The sequence below is a fragment of the Hypomesus transpacificus genome, chromosome 17 (genome assembly GCF_021917145.1).
Source record: "Hypomesus transpacificus isolate Combined female chromosome 17, fHypTra1, whole genome shotgun sequence".
Taxonomy (NCBI): Eukaryota; Metazoa; Chordata; class Actinopteri; order Osmeriformes; family Osmeridae; genus Hypomesus; species Hypomesus transpacificus.
Genome location: NC_061076.1, coordinates 3,339,088 through 3,359,704, shown reverse-complemented (window position 1 = coordinate 3,359,704; position 20,617 = coordinate 3,339,088). Strand labels below are relative to the sequence as shown.

Genomic DNA, 20,617 nt, shown 5'->3' with positions numbered 1-20,617 from the left:
CTGTAATAATAAGAGAGATGCACAGGAATGCAATGATTAGATTGGTGTTTAACCCCTAATCTTACGTGCTGCAGTAGTTCATTTTGTGTGATTGTGTGTGTGTGTGTGTACAATCCATGGATTATCTTTAATTTAAAATGGCAGATTAGGAAGTGTTTGATTTCATGCGCTTTGACCTTTTCTTGCTTTGTTGAGATATTCATTCAAAAGAACCATTATTAGTGTTATACACTTTACCGTGGTAATTATTCCATCAATAATAAAAAATGTATCTTCCCCCTATGACAATGAGTTTAATTCTCGAAAGGTCCAGCATTATGGCATGATGTCTAGCATTTTACAGACAACTGTTGGCAGAGCTTACAAAATGCCAATCTGATTTGATTGAAACACCGCAAATCCCACATTGGCCTGGACATCCAATCTCACTCCTGCATTGACACTGCTGTTCCATAAATCCACAGCTTAATCCCAAAGCCGTTTATTTCATGGTCAGTGTACCACGCATGCCACAAATCCCCGTGCCTCAATCCTACCCTACCCTACCCCCACCCTCTCAGTGTGAGCCTCAACCCTTCCACAGCTGGCAACATTTAGCTTGTTCAGGCATGTAGACATAATCAATATATCGTGAATGACTAGATACCAAGGGCATTGTGTTTGGTCATGGTTGTTTGTCAATTTTACTTCAGGTAAAAACGTTATTTCTGTGCCAAACTGCTCTGCCAACTGTGCTGTAGGCCTAGTTGTTGAATTGTATCGGGATAAACGACATTCGTCTTTTACGAGATTATTAATGTTACATCGTTCCTGGAGAGGAAATTATTCCAACCATTATTCCTCATAAACGCAGTGCGCTCGGTTGTGGCCAGATGACTGTGGGTAGATGGGTTAGCATGCCACCCGAGCAGCAGACGAGAGGCCACTAGAGCCCGTGCCAGTGCATCATTGCAGGAAAATAATTCAACGATTCTGACAAAAGAGGAGGAATTTCTGTCGCTGACGTGACAGTATTGATACATATAGTCTTCTCACAGGCGACAGGAAAACATAAAATGTATCTTCTATTGGAAAACAGAAGTCACCAATAAAAGCCTGGACAAAAAGTTTTTTTTTTTTTGCTGTCCACCCTGCTCTGGACCGGAATATTTGGGAAAGGCTACTGGTGGAGCCACTGGAGTCACATTATCCTAGCAGTAGTTACGCAGCTCCACAACACCTGGGATAACGATCTGGAAATTATATCTTATGGGATGTTCATTTTTAAATAATGTACTAATAATAAAAGTAGTGCGCGCTCTTGGTTAACGCAGCATCAGCTGCTGATGCGCGTCCCCCGCCCCGGCAGGATCTAACCGAGATCCCGGGAACAGGAGTTGGAACTGCCTGAGTCAAAGTTGGGAAAAGAAAGGGTGAAAGGATGCAGTGCTGCCTGATGGACGGGAGGAAAACAATCTACCATCTAATAAACGTAGCCTATGTGGAGACGCTATCCTCAGTGAAGGATGATTTGCAAAATACTCAGCCTTTGCCTTTTATTTTTGTGTTTTCAACATTGCTCATCACGTAAGTGCTGTGAAAAAGTAATTTATTTAAAATGTTCTTGTTGGTTAGTCTTGTGTTATCAGATCATTTATTAACCAATAGCCACAGTATCTAAATAAAAGATACTAATAAAAGGAGGATAGCCTACTGCAAAATGTTGCATTAAAGTACCTAAATCAAAATGATGGAGGGTAAAATGAAACTGCTGTGAAGGGCAGCAACTAACGAATCTCTGACATTACGTTTCAAACATTGTATGCCAGTTTACATGACTCATGGTTTACACAATTGCATATAATAGCCTACATAAATATTTTTGAAATAATATATATATTAAAAAGAAACATCGGTTATGCGGAAGGCGCGCGGCAATGATACCCTCGCACGGGGCTGTCTGCATTGCAGTGCTTTTTCGAGCCAACGTGCAAGTTTCTGCATCATCGGGCTTCATCATTTCCCACCGATGTGGACGAAATTCAATATATTTGGGGGCCTGTGTGCATTGGGAAAGTCACGGAAATGTAACGACCGTGTTTCAAATGTAGTGTGTTATTAAAACTCGAAAAACTGCAGTTTTAAGAAATCCACTGCGCCCAACCTCATGCCTCGTGCGGGACCACCCCACTGCAGTACTTTGACAGTGTGTTCTCATCACCTGTCCGCGAGCTCCGCGTACGCTCACCTAGGACATTAGCATGACTAAGCATGATAGAAATCATAATTTCAGTAATTTTACAGTGTGCAACATTTATTCAGATCACGCTTTATTGTTAATGATACAAGTTGTATGTACATGTTTACATTACACGTATTATTTTGGTTTTATATAATTATAACAATATACAGACCTACAGGGCAATTTTGAATATTTACCATAGCCTACTGATTGGGGAACTGATTGGTGTCTGTATTTGGGGGTGGGATGGATGGGGGAGGGGGGGGGGGGGGGGGTGGGAAAGACAGCTTACCATGATGGATTGATTCCATAAAAGATGATGGGCTTTAATATCCCCCCTCTACAATAAAAGGACAGGCTCTTGTCATTCTATATTTGTGTTGACAACATGTCCAACTGAACACTTGCCCCATGTGCCCCCTTGGTGCTGGGGGGGAGCTGGTGGGGTGCTGGGGGGGTGCTGGGGGGGGTGCCGGGGGGGTGCTGGGGTTATGGTAAGAGGATCATCCAAGCAGACTATTCTGTGCTAGACTTTCTGATCTGATTGTGTGATTATGCTACTGAATCTGTGTTTCAAGGACATTGTAGGATTGTGCATGGTGTTGGGTAGTGTAGTGGCCTGCATTGTGTTGAAGGGTACATGGCTTTTTTGTACATGGTTGGGTTGTAAAGTGGGGGGACATGGTGTTGATGGTAGTGTCTGTGGGAGGGGACATGGTGATGATGGTAGTGTCTGTCGGAGGGGACATGGTGATGATGGGTAGTGTCTGTCGGAGGGGACATGGTGATGATGGGTAGTGTCTGTCGGAGGGGACATGGTGATGATGGTAGTGTCTGTGGGAGGGGACATGGTGTTGATGGTAGTGTGTGTGGGAGGGGACATGGTGATGATGGGAAGTGTGTCTGTGTGCGGCGTGGTGAGGGGGTGGAGCTTTGATGGGTAGTTAGGGTAGGGGGGGTGGGTGGAGGGGTTTTGTTGTGTGGCTATGTGCTGGAAGTCTAGGACCCTGTGCTGGCCGGGTATGTGTGTCTGGGTGGAGGCCTGCACATCTGGGACAGTGGTCAAGGAGCAAGGATTGTAGGGTGGTAGGCAGGCAAGCAGCATTGTAAATCTGCACCGGAAGGCTGTTAGTGGAATGTGCTCAGTGGAGCTGTGCCAGATTAAAATGGAGACTCCAAAAAAAAAACTCTGATCTGATCCTGGGTGGGGCTTATGCAGGCTGAGCTCTCCTGGGGCCCCTGCAGTGCATGGGCTGACTGGGTGTGTTCGTATTTGTGTGACTGTTCTGTGTTCTGTGATAGTGTTCTGTGATTGTGATGCGTTCTGGTAAACGGCCTGAGCAGATCCAGTCCCCAGACAGACTGTCTGAGTCTCCATGAGAGGCATCGTTCTTTCTGGAGATGGACGGGAGAGGATGCACTAGTGTGCAACTCTGCCGTTCTATTTTTAGAAAAGTGCAGAACACTGAACCCCCCCCCCCCCATCTGAAACGTTTGACTTTGACTCTGCAGCTTTCAGGTCCCCTCCTTCCCTCGCCTCAGATACCCCCCCACCTTAAACCATAAATAATTCATATCTTATTCTATTGCTTGCGTCTGTCCCTCCCTCCCCAAATTCATCCTCAGTGTACTTTGGTGGTACACCTGGAAGAGGCTGCAAATGCAGAAGATTCATGTGAGTCATAGATTAATTAAGAATGCTCCATCATCAGCCCCCGAGTGATGTTGTATGTCAATGGAAGGACTATCTATATATCCATAAAGCTATATCTATCCATATGTATGGCCCATCAGTAGTGAAGGGTCAGCCCAGACTGCTCAGCTTATCTTCCACAGTAACACAAGACTGATGAGTAAGCATTTCCTGGGCCCAGACCTCCTCATGCAAACTCCCCCAGTCGTTTAATGATAGATGGAATCAGAGACCAACTCGTGGTGCAGGGAGGTAGCGAGAGAGACAGAGAGAGTGAGGGGGGGCTGAGGACGGAATGTTCTGGAGAGACTCCGGGTGCACGTTTTAGCAACTACGACATCACCACGCCCACTTGAGAAGGGTCTGTGTGTGTGCGAGGAGTGTGAGGAAGTATTTTGTAAGGATCCTTTTTAGCGTTGGCAGAGCGATAAGAAAGAGAGTCTGGGAGGAAAAAAAAGTACAAAGCTGGCAGAGACAGAGAGATATGGATGTAGAAAGGAGAGAGGGGAGCAGAGAGGGAGAGGAGGGGAGGAGGAGAGGACGAGAGGGGAGCAGAGAGGGAGAGGAGGAGAGGAGGAGAGGACGAGAGGGGAGCAGAGAGGGAGAGGAGGAGAGGAGGAGAGGACGAGAGGGTAGCAGAGAGGAAGAGGAGGAGAGGAGGAGATGGGAGCAGAGAGGGAGAGGAGGAGAGGAGGAGATGGGAGCAGAGAGGGAGAGGAGGAGAGGAGGAGATGGGAGCAGAGAGGGAGAGGAGGAGAGGAGGAGATGGGAGCAGAGAGGGAGAGGAGGAGAGGAGGAGATGGGAGCAGAGAGGGAGAGGAGGAGAGGAGGAGATGGGAGCAGAGAGGGAGAGGAGGAGAGGAGGAGATGGGAGCAGAGAGGGAGAGGAGGAGCGTCCCACTGGGAGGGGTGGGGCATTGAGTGTCCTGGTAGAACCTGCAGTAGTCTGGAGGGCTGAGCCTTGCCTTTCATGCTCCTCCCTCCAAGACTGCACTCTCCACCAGGAAGATCAAAACAAGTGCACCTGAGAACAGTCATTGTGTAAGGTAATCTCCATGGTGATTTGGTGACGGATGTTATCTCGTCGCTTGTCACTTTCACTTCCTCCCTCCCTCATTTGTCTGTTCCATGTTTGTCCTCTGACTCCTTCACGCAATGACCACCTTTCATAAACACTACTTTAGCCAGCTACCACAGCTATGTCAGTCTTTAAGGAATCCGCACAGCTAACACTACTATTGTTCAGTTGGAAAGGATAGAGCCGATTTACAGTCTGTCACCTCTTCCGGGAGGAAACACAGGATAGCCTGGCAAGGTTGTTTATACGTCAGACATGCAGACAGAGGGAGACAGACTGTCAAGGTCACATTTCTCCACCTAAGCTGATTTCTACCACCTCAGTGTGTCGTCCTTGAGAAAAGGGATGGTTGCACGGAGTCAAGTGGCTGAGCGGTGAGGGAGTCGGGCTAGTAATCAGAAGGTTGCCGGATCGATTCCCCGCCGCGCCCCATGATGTTGTGTCCTTGGGCAAGGCACTTCACCCTACTTGCCTCGGGGGAATGTCCCTGTACTTACTGTAAGTCGCTCTGGATAAGAGTGTCTGCCAAATGACTAAAATGTAAATGCATTTGTCCTGTAAATGGACTTGTTTTTCTTGTAAAATGGAAAAGGTGTTATCACGGTGACATCATCTTTGTTTAGCAAAGCACTGCTCAGCAAGTTTTCACATATTTCGATGGGAGACCTACAGGCAGAGCACAGCTAAGCAGCAGTGTTAGGTTATCCATTTGCAATATTATTTGTGAGCTTTTTGGCACCCATGCAAATTTCGTCTCCCTTCTCCCCACGATGAGCGTTCAGGGAGGAGACTGCACTCTCTCTCACCTCCCTCCATCTGCAGCCTGAATACTAATTCTGCTAACATCTCTCTTTTTAGCTTCCACCTGTTTCCTCCCCCCCCAGCTCCCTGACCTCACTGACTGGAATAGAAACGATTCCACCTGAATCCCGTTTGGGAGGAGAGGAAGTCACTGAGTCCCAGTCTAGATACACGTACAGAACCCTTTTGAATCTGTCGCCAAAAACAACAGAAAGATCATATTCCTTTTTGTTGTTGTTCTGGAGTTAGTTTAGGTCACAGTGTGTTCCTCTTCTTAAAGAGCTCTCTTCCAACAGTGCCTCAGTTAGCTGTCGGGTGAAGTAACAGGCATATTTAAGCCTATAGAAAGATAAAACAGTTGCTCCCAGTGGCCTAAGTGAAGACCTTATGTGTGTATCTGAGGCAATGACTAGATTAGGCAGAGTTATGGGGAGTCCTAATTGCAGGGGGCGTGGGACAGGGTTCGCAGCGGATGGCACGAGGAGATGCAGGACCTGAATAATTTCCCTCCTATCTGTCCAGCAGGCAGATGGAGAATAACACCAGCTATCACCCTGACACATCAGCAGTCTCTCAATACGATGGCAGAGTGCAATCATTACAGCTCCACGTTCTAACTCACACAAACAGGCTCCCTTTCTCATTCGCTCTTTCTCTCTTCACTCACATACACACATAGACATACACACAAAAACACATTGACCTAATGTGCTTGGCTAAAAGCTGAAAGCCTTCTGCCGATATGATTCGTTCCGTGTGCTTGATGGGGATTGAGTGTGTAATTAACTTTGTATTGCAATCATTCATCTCATAGACAATTACAAGGTGTCTCTGTATTTGTCTGAGATAGAGGTTTCTCTCTATTACAGCTGAAATAAACGTGTTAGGTGTGTCTGGGAAGAAACCCACTGACAAAACTACTTACATGTAACACAGTATTAGAACCTCATCGAGTAGCAGTAGTAGAATACAATATTACGTTTTAGCTAGTCGACTCGAGGGATACAAGTCTAGAGATAAAAGGGGACTGTAGCCCTTGTGTTTAACCTCCTCTTCTGTGGTTGTCTCTCCAGGAGAATGTGTCGACCCCCTGGTCTCTCAGCTATACGCCTCCTCCTTCCTGGCCTCCTCTAGATACAACTTTCTATACTCTGCCAACTTTGCCAAACTGTATGGTAAGCTCTTGCCTGTTTGCATCATCATATATTCACTGGTATTTATTCATACGGTACATGTCTATGTGTGTTTTTCTGGTCCTACACTTTTGCTACACGTGTTAGCTTGTTGTCATTTATCTGCTTCCTGTGTGTGTTCCCGCTCAGGAAGTAGTGGCTGGTCACCCGCCCCCAGGGACAGGCAGCCCTGGCTGCAGGTGGACCTGGGCAGGAAGTACCGCATCGTGGCCATCGCCACACAGGGCACCTTCAACTCTTACGACTGGGTCACCAAGTACACCCTGCTCTACGGGGACAGGCCGGACGCCTGGACCCCCTACGTCATGAAAGGAGGCAACTCGGTACTGTGGAGGCAGAACAGGGGAGGCTGTGATGGGTGGGGGTGGGGGTGGAGGTGGGGGTGGGGGTGGGGGGCTTCACTAAGATCTCTGAGTGATCTCTGCTGGTGACTTATGTTACCAAGAGCCGACCGGGCAGCAGTTGATTACATGCATATTCCCCTATGGAGTACCACTTAGACATCATCACCACATTAGCCACGGCATTAGCAAGAATCATTTGTATTCAAATGTTTATCTGTAGTCATTGAGCGGGGACGAAACACTGCGTCGACTGAATGTCTTTCTCCTCTCTCTTTCTGTCTTTCTCTCTGTGCTTTCCACAGACACTGCCAGGGAACTGGAACTACAACCAAGTGAAGAGGAATGTCTTCCACTACGCCTTCACTGCCAAACACATCCGCCTGCTGCCGCTAGGCTGGAACACCGAGAACGGGGGCAAGATTGGTGTCCGGCTGGAGGTTTTTGGCTGTGCCTACGGTAAACACTGATGGCAACCGACAAGGCCTCTCAAGATACATTGTGATACTGACACAAACACCATTCCTCTGTGTGACTCCAATACCTTTTCATTGGTGTTGTCACAGGGTACAGTATCAAGTTTCAATCAATTCAAATGAATCACTTGATCTCACAATGCTTATTAACTTATTATAAGATATTAAGCTATTATAACTTATTAAGCTATTGCTCACCAAGGCACGGTGACAGGTACATGTTGTATATATTACCTGGTAGTCAGCACAGGTATCAGAGTTCTGCTTCTCAATGTCTTTACATAATCCAAGAACACTAAAACGAAGACCATTAAACCCTCCAACCATGTGTGCCAGACTCCTACGTCATGCAGATGAACGGAGACGACTCGGTGGTCTACCAGTACCCAGAGCAGAAGCTCCGGACGCTGCAGGACCACTTTGCCCTCAACTTCAAGACCCTGGAGCAGGACGGCTTGCTGCTGCACAGTGAGGGCATCCAGGGGGACCTCCTCACCCTGGAGCTGAAGAGGGGACGCCTCTACCTCACGATCTGCCTGGGTACGGCTGGTTTCCCTGCGTGTCTGCCTGTGAGGAGACAGTGGTAGTGGAGAGGGCGCTCTCTGTGGGGCAGCGATGGGGGATGCGGGACAGCTAGTGTGGGTGAAATATTCCAACAGTGCTGTGTGGAAGGAAGAAAGGAGAGGAGCGGTCCTTACTGCTTGTCGGTGGCCGTCATTAATCTCAAGGAACAGTGTGAGACTGGCTTGTCTTATTTCTGAAATGAAGACATTAGGCTGCTGGGAGGAGATATCTAGACATCCGGCTAGATCGATGACTGTGGAGCTCCTCAACCTGTTTGTTATGTCTCTGCAGCTTCAAGCTTTTCACAGATTTTAGAATTAGACTCTGTTGAGGTCATTGGCATCAATCACACTGTATTAGAGACACTGTATATGAATGAAGTATGATAATACTCAGTGCTGTCTGTTTTGTAGGAAGCAGTGCAGTTCACCAGGTGGATGGTCGCACCACGATGACTGTGGGTAACATTCTGGACGACCAGCACTGGCACTACGTCACCATCAAACGCTACGGCCGCCAAGTTAACTTCACCGTGGACAGTCAGAAAGAGACCGCCATCTGCAATGGAGAGTTCACCTACCTGGACCTGGACAAGCAGGTGTGTCAGCCAGCCAGTCATCGAGCATAAATATTCAAACATCTCTCTTCTACGAAATATATAGTGCCCCATGATGTCATCCTTTGACCGGTTTCCCTTCCTAGCTCTACATAGGGGGGGTGATCGAGCCCAACCAGCCCCACCTTCCAGACAAGCTCAACTTCCGGGGCTGCCTGGAAAACGTCTTCATCAACGGGGTCAATATCATCAACATGGCCAAGAGGGAGGAGCCAGAGATACGCATCCCTCGGCAGGTTGAGCCTTTTTCTCAGCAGACACTTTTTACTGTTCAACTCATCGTCCAATCACACTCCCGGCTCGCCGTTTGTACATGGTGGCATCTCAAAGGTCAGTCATTTAGCAAAATGTAAACCCCTTGAGGAGTAAACTCTCTTTTCTGCGTTCTTCTCCTCAGAAAAAGATGCATTATGCATGCCGTGACATTCTGTGGAAGCCCATGACCTTCGCTGGACCCAACAACTACCTGCAGGTGCCGGGCTTCTTCCGGAAGCCGCGTATGTTTGTAAAGTTTAAGTTCCGCTCCTGGGACTACACGGGCCTGTTGATGTTCACACGCTTTGCCGACGACCTGGGGGCTTTGGAGCTGGGCCTAAGTGAGGGGCAGGTCAACGTCACCATCATGCAGCCTGGCAAGAAGAAACTGCAGTTTGCTGCCGGTGGGATATACATCACAACATCGACATTACTTCCTGTACACTGTCCACTCTACATAGGTTCAACACGGCGAAAGAACCGTATGGAGGATGCAATGTTTGCTGACTGTAGATTTGACGGCAGGATGTTGTTGCCCCAGGTTACCGTTTGAACGATGGAATGTGGCACACGGTGGATCTGGCAGCGAGAGACAACCTGATGACCATCACCATCGATGACGACGAGGGCTCTCCCCTGAAGATCACCAACCCCTTCACTGTCCGCACCGGAGACCGCTACTTCTTTGGAGGTGAATGCTTGACCCAAACCATTTCCCCATTCATCACAGTCTTAGTATCAGAGTCGCATTGAACCTCCTTGTCCTTGTCAGCGACGTCAACATTAAAGGATTAGCAACCACAGCACTCTCATCTCACTCTCCTCTTCTTCCTGATCGGGCGCTCAGGTTGTCCGAAGACCAACAACACGGTGAGGAAGTGCGAGACCAAGCTGAACCACTTCCACGGCTGCATGCAGCAGATCTACATCGACAATGAGCAGCTGGACATCGACATCATCCTGCAGCGGAAATGGGGACGCTACGCTGAGCTGCTTCTGGGCACCTGTGGCATCACAGACAGGTGGGTGTGTGTGTGTGGTGGGGGCGGGTACAGACTCAGCAGAGTTTAGAGGTGGGTCATTTCCCCATTCCATCTTCACACGTAATCTCATCGTGATGGGATGATGTTGTATAGGTTAGCCTCACTGCACCAACCATCCTGCTAGCATGCTGCCTTGACAGAGTCAAGGTTCCTATAGAGATGAATGGATGTGGGCCCAGCCATAAACCTCCTCTCTCTTCAATGACAGACGAGTGGCATGACACAGTAGACATTGTCCAGAGATTTATTTTGAGGCTTAAGGCTGGGCTTATGCTTAGCGTTACGTATGGGCAAGCACAAGGAACGCTTTCCACTCAATGCCCAATGCCATGCTGCTGTGTGCACGGTGTGATATATGATGTGATTATATCAGTCACATGTTATATATGACTCATATAGTCATATAGTGCTATGCCATATGGCATTTTATAGGATTAGATTCTATTTTCACTGGTTTTCTTATGTGAAGGACTTGTAAATGCAGCTGTGGTAAAGCACAAGTCTATAAAGTTAGGTATCGGCTGTTACTTAGCGACCGACCGCCCTACCACCCCCCCCACCCCCCACCCAGAAGTGGAACGCCTCAGCCTCTAAATCTCACCTCATAAAAGGAGGGGGAGAGAGTGACCTCTCTCTCTCTCTATCACTCTTGCCCATCTGTCAGTCAAGACAGACAGAACTAGATGAGGTCCCGTCGCCCTGTCGACCAGCTGTTCACTTGACTTTTATGTTGGTGTTGTGTCCAGATGCACTCCTAACCCGTGTGAACACGAAGGCCGATGCATCCAGTCCTGGGATGACTTCATCTGTTTGTGTGAGAACACTGGGTATAAAGGCGAAGTGTGTCACAACTGTGAGTACAGCCTCATGACACAAAAGAGATTGTTCAAGATAAAAATGGGCAAATAAATGATGTCATACTTTTGCCATGTTGGACCCATACATAAATCTTTCCCCCTTTGTCTCCCCACCAAACAGCTGTGTACAAGGAATCCTGTGAGGCCTATAGGCTCCATGGGAACTATGGGTCAGGCAACTACACCATTGACCCGGACCTGAGTGGACCATTGAAACCGTTTGAGGTGTACTGTATGATGAAATGTGAGCAGTCACTGTCACTTATCTAATCCATGCATTGGATCACAGCTGTATCTACAGAGCTAAATATGTATCGGGGTATTTTCAAATAGTAATCATGTGGTTGTTTTGAATTTTCAATACATATCCGAGGAACATGAAAAGACAGGAGATTACGCTCGGCCATCTGTGTATCATGTAATGAACAATAGCAGAGGATAACACATGTGGGCCCAGAGACAGTAATTGGTTCAGGGCCCAGGATTCTCCACCCTGCACAATGCAATCATACAAACCTATTAATGTGTTTCGTACGAATCCTGATTAGACAGGGTCCAGTGGTTTCTAAAGAGCTGTCTGTTCAAATATGACGTCTCTAGATACTGATCAAATCCACCCTCACTCTCTCTCCTCTCTCTCTTATTGTCTCTGTCTCTTTTTCTGTCTTTGTCTCTCTACCTGCACTTCTCTCTGTCTCTCTCTCTCTACCTCCCCCCTCTCTCTCTGCCTGTCTCTTTCTCCCGCTCTCTCTGCCTGCCTCTCTCTCTCTCTCTCTCTCTCTCTCTCTCTCTCTCTCTCTCTCTCTCTCTCTCTCTCTCTCTCTCTCTCTCTCTGTCTCTCTCTCTCTCTCTCTCTCTCTCTCTCTCTCTCTCTCTCTCTCTCTCTCTCTCTCTCTCTCTCTGCCTGTCTCTCTCTCTGCCTGTCTCTCTCTCTGCCTGTCTCTCTCTCTCTCTCTCTCTCTCTCTGCCTGTCTCTCTCTCCTTCTCCTCAGCGTACAAGGCCTGGACGGTGATAATGCATGACCGTGTTGAGAGCACCAAGGTGTCTGGCAGCACGGTGGAGCGGCCCTTCATCGGAGACGTCAACTACTGGAACGCCTCCTGGGATGAAGTGACAGCGCTGGCCAACACCTCCATGTACTGTGAACAGTGGATCAGCTACTCCTGCTACAAGTCCCGCCTCCTCAACACCCCCAGTGAGTGGGATTGGAAACTGCCAACGTGCATGTGACATACTGTTGATGCATTGCAACGGCTGATGCATTCATGTTTGGCTCTGTCCACATCACTTTCAGACGGAAGGCCGTACGGTTATTGGATTGGGAGGAATAATGACAGTCATTACTACTGGGGCGGGACCTTCCGCGAGAGCCAGAAGTGTGGTTGTTCTATCAACCAGACCTGCGCTGACTCCCGCTTCCAGTGCAACTGCGATGCAGACTACCGGCAATGGTGAGAGAGAGAGAACACATAGGCATATGTATATATAAACTGCCAGTTTACTGTAGTTTTCATTCTAACATCCATCTTTGTTCTGTTCAGGTATACAGATAAGGGCTATCTGGACTGGAGGGATCACCTGCCAGTGAGGAAGGTGGTGGTAGGGGACACTAACAGAACCGGCTCTGAGGCCCACTTCAGTCTAGGGCCTCTACGTTGCCATGGCGACAGTGAGTAAAACCATTACCCCTCCCCCCCTGACCCCCCCTTGGAAACACTGAGTTGTCTTTGTTGGCTGGTTATGAATCTCATGTTGACTCTGTCCCACAGGAAACATCTGGAACACCATAGCCTTCACCAAGCCCACTTACATCACTTTCCCCACCTTCACGCCTGGCAGCAGTGCTGACATCTCCTTCCACTTCAAAACCTACCGCGATCACGGCGTCTTCCTGGAGAACTCTGACGAGCACCTCCGCAATTTCATACGCATCGAGCTTAACAGTATGTCAGGATGATAGCATCAACAGAGAAGCAGCCTAAACAGACTTGCAACCCAAAATGTTTTCTTGTCTTGTCCTCCTTGTTTATATTTTATTCTCCCTTCCCAGCCACCCAAGACCTGGCCTTTATATTCATGGTTGGGGACGGCATTCTCAACGTGACTTTACATTCGCCTGTGCCACTTAACGATAACGAGTGGCACTATGTCCAGGCTGAGCTCAATGTGAAGGTGGCCAGGATTAAAGTGGACTACCAACCCTGGGCAATCAAACGCTTCCCTGGTCAGACTTTTGTCACCATGAAGTTCACCCACCCACTCCTCATCGGTAGGTTAAAGAGGGGAGCATGGTGTTTGGGGTTTAAACCTCCTGTTAGTTTCTGAATTTGTGTATGTCGCTAATTCCAAGTCAGTTGATAAGTCAGTTGTCCAGTAGAAATTATTATTATTACTTCTTTGCCTTTACAATGTCCTGTGTAAAAGACAACTCAGAGTGCTGTCTCGTGTAACCAGGCTCAGCCAATCGGACTAATCGTCCGTACCTGGGCTGTCTCCGGGGGTTACGTATGAATGGAGTGACTCTGGACCTGGAAGGGAAGGTGAATGAGGAACAGGGGATCCGGAAGAACTGCACAGGCCAGTGTCTCAATGCCACCATACCGTGTCGAAACGACGGCCAGTGCATAGAGGGCTACGCTGCCTACACGTGTGACTGCAACAACACAGCCTTTGAAGGCTTCTACTGTCATAAAGGTAGGTTCAATGGTACCTCATCTAAATCATTGCTGAGGTAAAGTAGCGTAAAATATCCCGACATGAAAGTCACCTCACACATTTGACATCGGCACTTTAACATTTACATTTAGTAGACGCTCTTATCCAGAGCGACTTACAGTAAGTACAGGGACATTCCCCCCAAGGCAAGTAGGGTGAAGTGCCTTGCCCAAGGACACAACGTCATTTGGCACGGCAGGGAATCGATCCGGCAACCTTCTGATTACTAGCCCGACTCCCTCACCGCTCAGCCATCTGACTCCCCTTTAACCCTCCATTGTTTCGAAGACATCGGGGCCTACTTTGAGATTGGCTCGTGGCTTCGCTATGACATCAGGAAGAAGGCCATCTCAGACGAGGCTGTGTGGGCCAACTGGCTGGACCCTCACTTCCGCAACTTCAGCCTGGGTTACAATGACACCAGCGATGACATCGAATTCAGCTTCAGTACGCTCCACACCCCGGCCGTGCTGCTCTATATCAGCTCCTTCATCCAGGACTACATGGCCGTCATCCTCAGGAAGGACGGTAGGAGAGCTCTCACTTCGCCTGCAGGCAGAGAATGTCTCTGAGATGACAATGGCCGGGTTTCCCAGATTCGTTAAGAAGCTCTTAACGCTAAGATCTTCTTAAGAACGTTCTAAGAGTGTTCGAGAGCGCCCTTAGAACGTTCTTAAGACTCTCTTAGCGTTAAGAGCTTCTTAACGAATCTGGGAAACCCGGCCCATGAAGTTAAAACGTCTTGAGAAGAACACCCCTGCAAAATGCCCAGTGCATGTTTCCCAATATTATCCATAATACAATATACAATACAATAATATCTGGGAAGTAGGAGGATGAGCTGATGAGGTGTTCCTTACATCTGCAGGCAGTCTACACCTGAGGTACAAGCTAGGCTTGATCACCCACAAGTACCAGCTGGCATACAGGAACCTGGCGGATGGGTTCCCACACTATGTCAACATCACCAGACACAACCGAACCATTAAAACACAGGTATAACCTTCTCTTCTGTATTTGGACTGAATGTATAAGGACTGAGTTCTAAATGTTACAGACGCTTCCACCAGAGTGAGTTATTTTTTCAAAACGGAAGCTGGCTAGCTTTAGTTAGCTTCCGTTACCTAGCAACTTAGCATAATACTCGTAGCAATGCTACTACCTGCTAGTGTTACTTGTTAACCTCGTAATTGTAAATTTCGAAGCCATACTATAGCGTTTGTCGTATAGTTTTTGTCTATCGGAAAATAGTCGGTTGGAATGTTCAGAATCACACGTGTGATGGTACTCTGTGGGGCCCGCTTTCGAACGATCACATATGTGTGACACTACTAATTAACAGGTTAAAGTATAATTTGCTACATCATGTACAAAATACAACAGGTTATACTGTACTGGATGCTTGTGTGTTGCCTGTAGGTGGACTACATGGAGCCCTTTATTGAGAAGATTACCCTGGTGGAGGACTTTCGGTTTGACTCACCCAAGTCCATGTTCATGGGGAGGGTGATGGGTAAGAGTCCACCTTATCCTACCAGGTCCATCCTGGTTCAGCCTTGTGTCTTTGTTCTTCAGGTAAGATCTGATCTAGACATATCTGAGATCGTATTTCTACTGTGTCCTTTCTCCTTCAGAGGTGGGTGACATTGACTATGAGGTTCAGAGACACAACAGTCCTGGTTTTATTGGTTGCATATCGGGGGTGAGGTACAACATCCATGCTCCTCTGAAAACCTTCTTCCGGCCCAACGAGACAAACCCTCCTGTCACAATACAAGGCTATGTCTCTGAGTCCATCTGTGGGGCGTTCCCGCCTGTCCTGGGATACGTGCCCTGGGAGGTGGACCCCTGGTTCACGGGCATTGGTAAGACTCAATGTCCCACAATGCACCGTGCAGTTAAGATTGACTTACGTAACTTGCAGTACCTGACACACCTATTTTTTTCCTTTCCAGAATACTACTACATCCATGATGACCTAGGCTTGTTTTGGTTGACAGGTGAGCTATTGCTGTTCCATTATTCTAACCAATCTGGGGTCCATGACTGTGGAAGAGCATACTCTAGTTTTTATATGGCTGAATACACTGTTTTTGTCTGTCAGTGAATGACATCTGGGAGTCCTGACTGTAGTATACTTCTAGTCTTAAGCCTCTCTGTCTCTCTCTCTCTCTCTCTCTCTTTCTCTCTCTCTCTCTCTCTCTCTCTCTCTCTCTCTCTCTCTCTCTCTCTCTCTCTCTCTCTCTGTGTCTGTCTCTCTGGCTCTCTGCCTGCCTTAACAACAGTTAAGGAATAATCTATTTTACTAAAACCCTACTAATCCTAAAATCTGGAAGGCCATCAGATTCTATAATAGGCTTTAAGTATTCATGTAGAAGCGTGCCTGATATTTAATGCTCTATAAGGGCAAAATGTACATGCCTGTCATTTTTCTCTGTCTGGAAATGGATCATTGGAGATAATTAAGATATTAGTTCCTTATCCTCCTAATCCTTATGATCATAGTGAAATACACGTGGGGGAGGGAGGACCGGGGGAGGGGGGCGGGTTGGCGGCAGGGGGGAAGGGACTTTGATATGTGAGGTGACCTGTACAGATGCCAGAATCTGGAATCAATTTTCCCAGGACATAAGGGACATCATTCCAGGATTACTCTGCCTCTCAGCCAGTCTGCCCTATCCCCGTCTGAGTCCATAACCGGATCAGCTATACTTACTGCATTCTTTTCCTCTTCTTCTACCGCTCACTGTTGATAGATGACGGTCTCAACAATCATTCAGACTGAGTGTTCAGGGCATGGTAATGCTGAGCATCACACTGGGACGGATGATTGGAGTAGAGAACTGCTGTCCCTTCTGTGCCCTGCTCGTACATGTCATTGGACAACTTCAGTGACTAATGTCTAGCTCATGGCAATATGCAGCTGTCTGAACAATTATACCTTTGGTTTCATAGAATCCAGTCGATGGTGTAAAACGATCTCTCATGGCAGAGAACAAACTATACTGTAATTATATGGATCATAAGGGTTATCCTCTGTAAGGTAAATATATTTTACAGAAATAATTGCGGCACAGGTCAATTTGTCAGGTCAAACAGTGTATTAATTCAGAAAGCACACTGTGGCTCCAATTGATTTTCTGTTTGTAGACATCCATTGCTTCTTCCTTTAACTGTGGTTGTCTTGTCTGTCTGTTTTTCTACGTGCAGTGGTGGTTATCCTGGCAATGATGTTGCTCTTCGGAGGCATGTACAGCATCTATATCTACGTGTACCGCCAGAAAGGCAGTTACCATACCAACGAGCCCAAGAACCTGGAGTCCCCCAGCAGTTCCCGGCCTCTGACCGAGACGCTGCGCAAGGAGAAGAAGAACCTTCCGGAAATCGATGAAGAATTCAGGAGCGACTAGCATCAAGGGGACTTGCGTGAGGAGGGGAGGATTTGGCGCCTAGGAAAAACACAGATACCTGTTCTTCTGATTTCCTTCAGCTTGTCTGATAGTATTGTGATTTATTTTTCAGTATTGTTGACTTTCCCCAGGTGTGTGATCTGATGCCTGGCTCTACCTTGTGTTTTGATGTGTTCTATTTTTGTAGGGTTCATAGTTCGAACAAAGCCCCGATTGCGTGAGTAGCCAACAAGTCTCACACTGTGTTGCAGGGTGACCAACTGAAGTGCCTCATCAGAGCAAAATTAGCTAGGTCAGAAGTAACCATGATAGTTCACCTACATGTGGATTTAGATAGTAGACTGATAAAATGTGATTTCATTGAAACCACAATTCACATATTAATACATTATGTATGAAGCATTCAGACTATTGTTGCTGTTTTGGGCCCATTTCTGATAAATGAATGTCATTTACTGTATTCAATGGGATGTCAATGGGATGTCAATCCCATGCAGCCATTTGGTTGAAAACATCCAGCTTCCTGTCTCTTTCTGCTTTGGCCTGTGTACCAATTTACACTGGAGAAATGGTGCAATATCCCAGATTAATGAAAAATGTGAAAATTTAAAAAAACATTTGCACCCATGAATAATGATTCATCATCTCCCCTTGCTTTGGGCCCAGATGAAGAGACAGTACACAGTAAAGCATGGAGCATAAGCTTTGAGATAATACATTTAAAGAATGTGGAAGACACATTCACTTGTATTTGATGTATTGCAGCCTATGAAAATGTATACCTATACAAAAGCGGAATCATTTTTACGATACAGATTTGCCCTAATGTCAGGAGTTAGCAGCTTTGCAAAGTACTATACTATACTGATCCACTAGAAATATGTATAAGTGAATGCGTCGTACATTTAGGCTGAGGAATTAAGCAGCCATCCGAATGCTGTGAGCAACATATTGTGATAAAGGTACAACTTGGTGAACCATACGATGCCTTGGTGCTGTAGAATAAGTGTCACCAATACTGTTGCTGATCTGGAGTGAAGGTTGTGCTGTTGAATTTAACTAGGGATGGGACTTCTGCTGTAGTCCTCATTCAGGGCAGTTTTTCTCTTCTATATGTCTTGTTTTTTTAGTGAATGCTCTCAATAGGTCAGTGCACAGTCAGAGCACAGGGGCACACAGTGACCCAAACCATCTACCCTGACATCCAGAAAATCCTCCATGAACTGAAGAAAGTCTCTCACCAACAGCTGGAAAAGCAAACTTACACACACTTACCTACACTTACACACACATACACAGACACATATGCACTCATACAGGACACACACACTGGCATGTGTACAGTACAAGGGACCACCACAGTGTAAACGCAGATTTTGTACTTGTCACCACACCTTTGGCACCTACCGTAGGACAGAGTCCTTCTGTCACTGCTGCTTCTTAGCTTTCTGTTCACAAGGCTGTATAATCACATATGTTCGAAACACATTTCACTCCCGACAGAGAGATATTCCAGTCAGGGAAACCACTTAGTGTGTGGTGGAACCAAAGCATCCTCACTTATCGCCCTTTGAAATCTAAAGCACTAAAGTAGTATTGAAATAAAAGAGAAAATGTAGACTATTTTTTGTCATAAGCCATGCATTACTAGAGCATGATGACCTTTGCAATGACGTTTAATAATATCAGCCGCTTCCTGCGCAGATCACTGAAGATGTTTTTGTGTGCTTGCTCCGTTTGCAGTCGCTTGCATTAGGATGTCAAGCATATCTATACATAAGTATGTGAATAAGGCGTTTTGATGTTTATTTATTTATGAATGCTGTTTTAATTAAGCAAAGCAGTGGTGATGGAGATTTGAATGTCAATCTTCTTGTGACTGGGTAATGTAGACAGCCAATCCTGACTGCTTCTCTCTGAAATGTTGCTCATAACCCCCTCCCTCCCAGCTTTCTGACGTGTTCAGAATAGAAAGAATAACGTTGTGCCTGTCATCTGTGGGACAAACTCATTCAGATCTTGTCTAAACACCTGTGATCAGTTCATTGTCCTTTCGGTAGGAGCAGCTAGGATCAAACATGTTGTGAAACATGTACTGTAGAAGCTTAACAAAAGACGGTACACTCAATGTGATGCCTACATTTGATCACAGGCGTTACAAACATAATAAATGGTTTGGATCTTTAGATTCTACCATACCTGGATTTTTCCCACAAAATCATTGTAACAGTGTGTTAGATATAATGAATGGTGAACCACACTGAGATAACATAGTCAGAGTGTAGTCATTTTCCTTTTTATGAGCAATGATCAAGATGTCGTGTTTCAGTCAGATAGACAATCACCTCTTACAGAGTTCATATTAGACCAGTTTAAGAGCTGTGGTCAAATAGACTTTGAAGCCTTCAAAGAAAACAGTCGACTTATTTATGTATTACGTCTACATGCTGCAATATATCTCATTTGTTTTATTTTGAAGGAACTGCACTGTATGTGCACCCTGCCTAGCAACACACTAGATTGTCCATGCATGGTCCCTGGAGTGTGTGTGTGTGTGTGATTGAATGCACAGTAGAATTGTAGGTGTGTGTGTTCACCCAGTTTGTTACAAGGATCCTCTGCCAATGTAAGATGATGCGTTTGATGACAAGCACCTGTGCACTGAAGTAACTGATCCAACTCACACTTAGTTACCCACCAATAGCAGATGAGAGTGAGAAGAGAGAATTTCTGTCCCGGTGGCTCCTCCCTACTCCGGCACAGCTCCACCAATCTTGATTCTCCACGGCATGACATACACTGTACATCATCGGTCACAACCAGCACTTCACAGAGGCTGTTCTGATTGGCTGTGGATCTGGCTCCCACTCGCAGGGTGACAGGAACAGAGCAGATGAGAGTTGTAGGGTGAACCGGGGTGGGTCTCGAGGGGTGAGAGGGTGTGGGGGGAGAGGAGCAACAGAAGGCAGACAGGGCCCAGGGAGCCAGAGGGGCTGGAGGTGAGGAGCAGGCAGGTCAGAGGAAGCAGCCCCCTGGGGAGGAGGCCTCTCTAGCCCCCCCTGCTGACCGTGGCAGTAGGCACCAGAGACAAGCTGCTGTCCTGTTTGTGGCCACACTGACAATAAGGAGGTGTGTTCTCCCCTCTGTAATATTGATTCTCTGTCATTTTGGTTTTGTTTTGTAATTTGTTCACTGTAAATGACCATAAATATGTAAATGAACGCAAAACCAAACCATCACTTCAATAAAGAAGCTTGAAGGAAGTCTGATCTTTGTTTTGGTTATTCTGTTTCCCCCTCATGGAACAATAAACAGAGACAAATACTTACATTTTAACTAGCATCTCACAAAGT

At 46.8% G+C, this 20,617-nt stretch overlaps 1 protein-coding gene across 1 annotated transcript; it reads left to right on the top strand.

Moving 5' to 3' along the window:
• Positions 1-948: 948 nt before the first annotated feature.
• Positions 949-20,527, top strand: cntnap1 (contactin associated protein 1). Its single transcript, XM_047037793.1, has 24 exons — positions 949-1,566; positions 6,867-6,968; positions 7,116-7,309; positions 7,633-7,786; positions 8,140-8,343; positions 8,781-8,965; positions 9,070-9,219; positions 9,381-9,642; positions 9,780-9,929; positions 10,086-10,260; positions 11,028-11,134; positions 11,260-11,382; positions 12,131-12,334; positions 12,434-12,590; positions 12,681-12,808; positions 12,909-13,082; positions 13,190-13,408; positions 13,594-13,833; positions 14,143-14,382; positions 14,723-14,850; positions 15,274-15,367; positions 15,489-15,719; positions 15,810-15,854; positions 17,065-20,527. The coding sequence occupies exons 1-24, from the start codon at positions 1,506-1,508 to the stop codon at positions 17,262-17,264; spliced, it is 3,927 nt and encodes a 1,308-aa protein (XP_046893749.1). The 5' UTR covers positions 949-1,505; the 3' UTR covers positions 17,265-20,527.
• Positions 20,528-20,617: the final 90 nt, after the last annotated feature.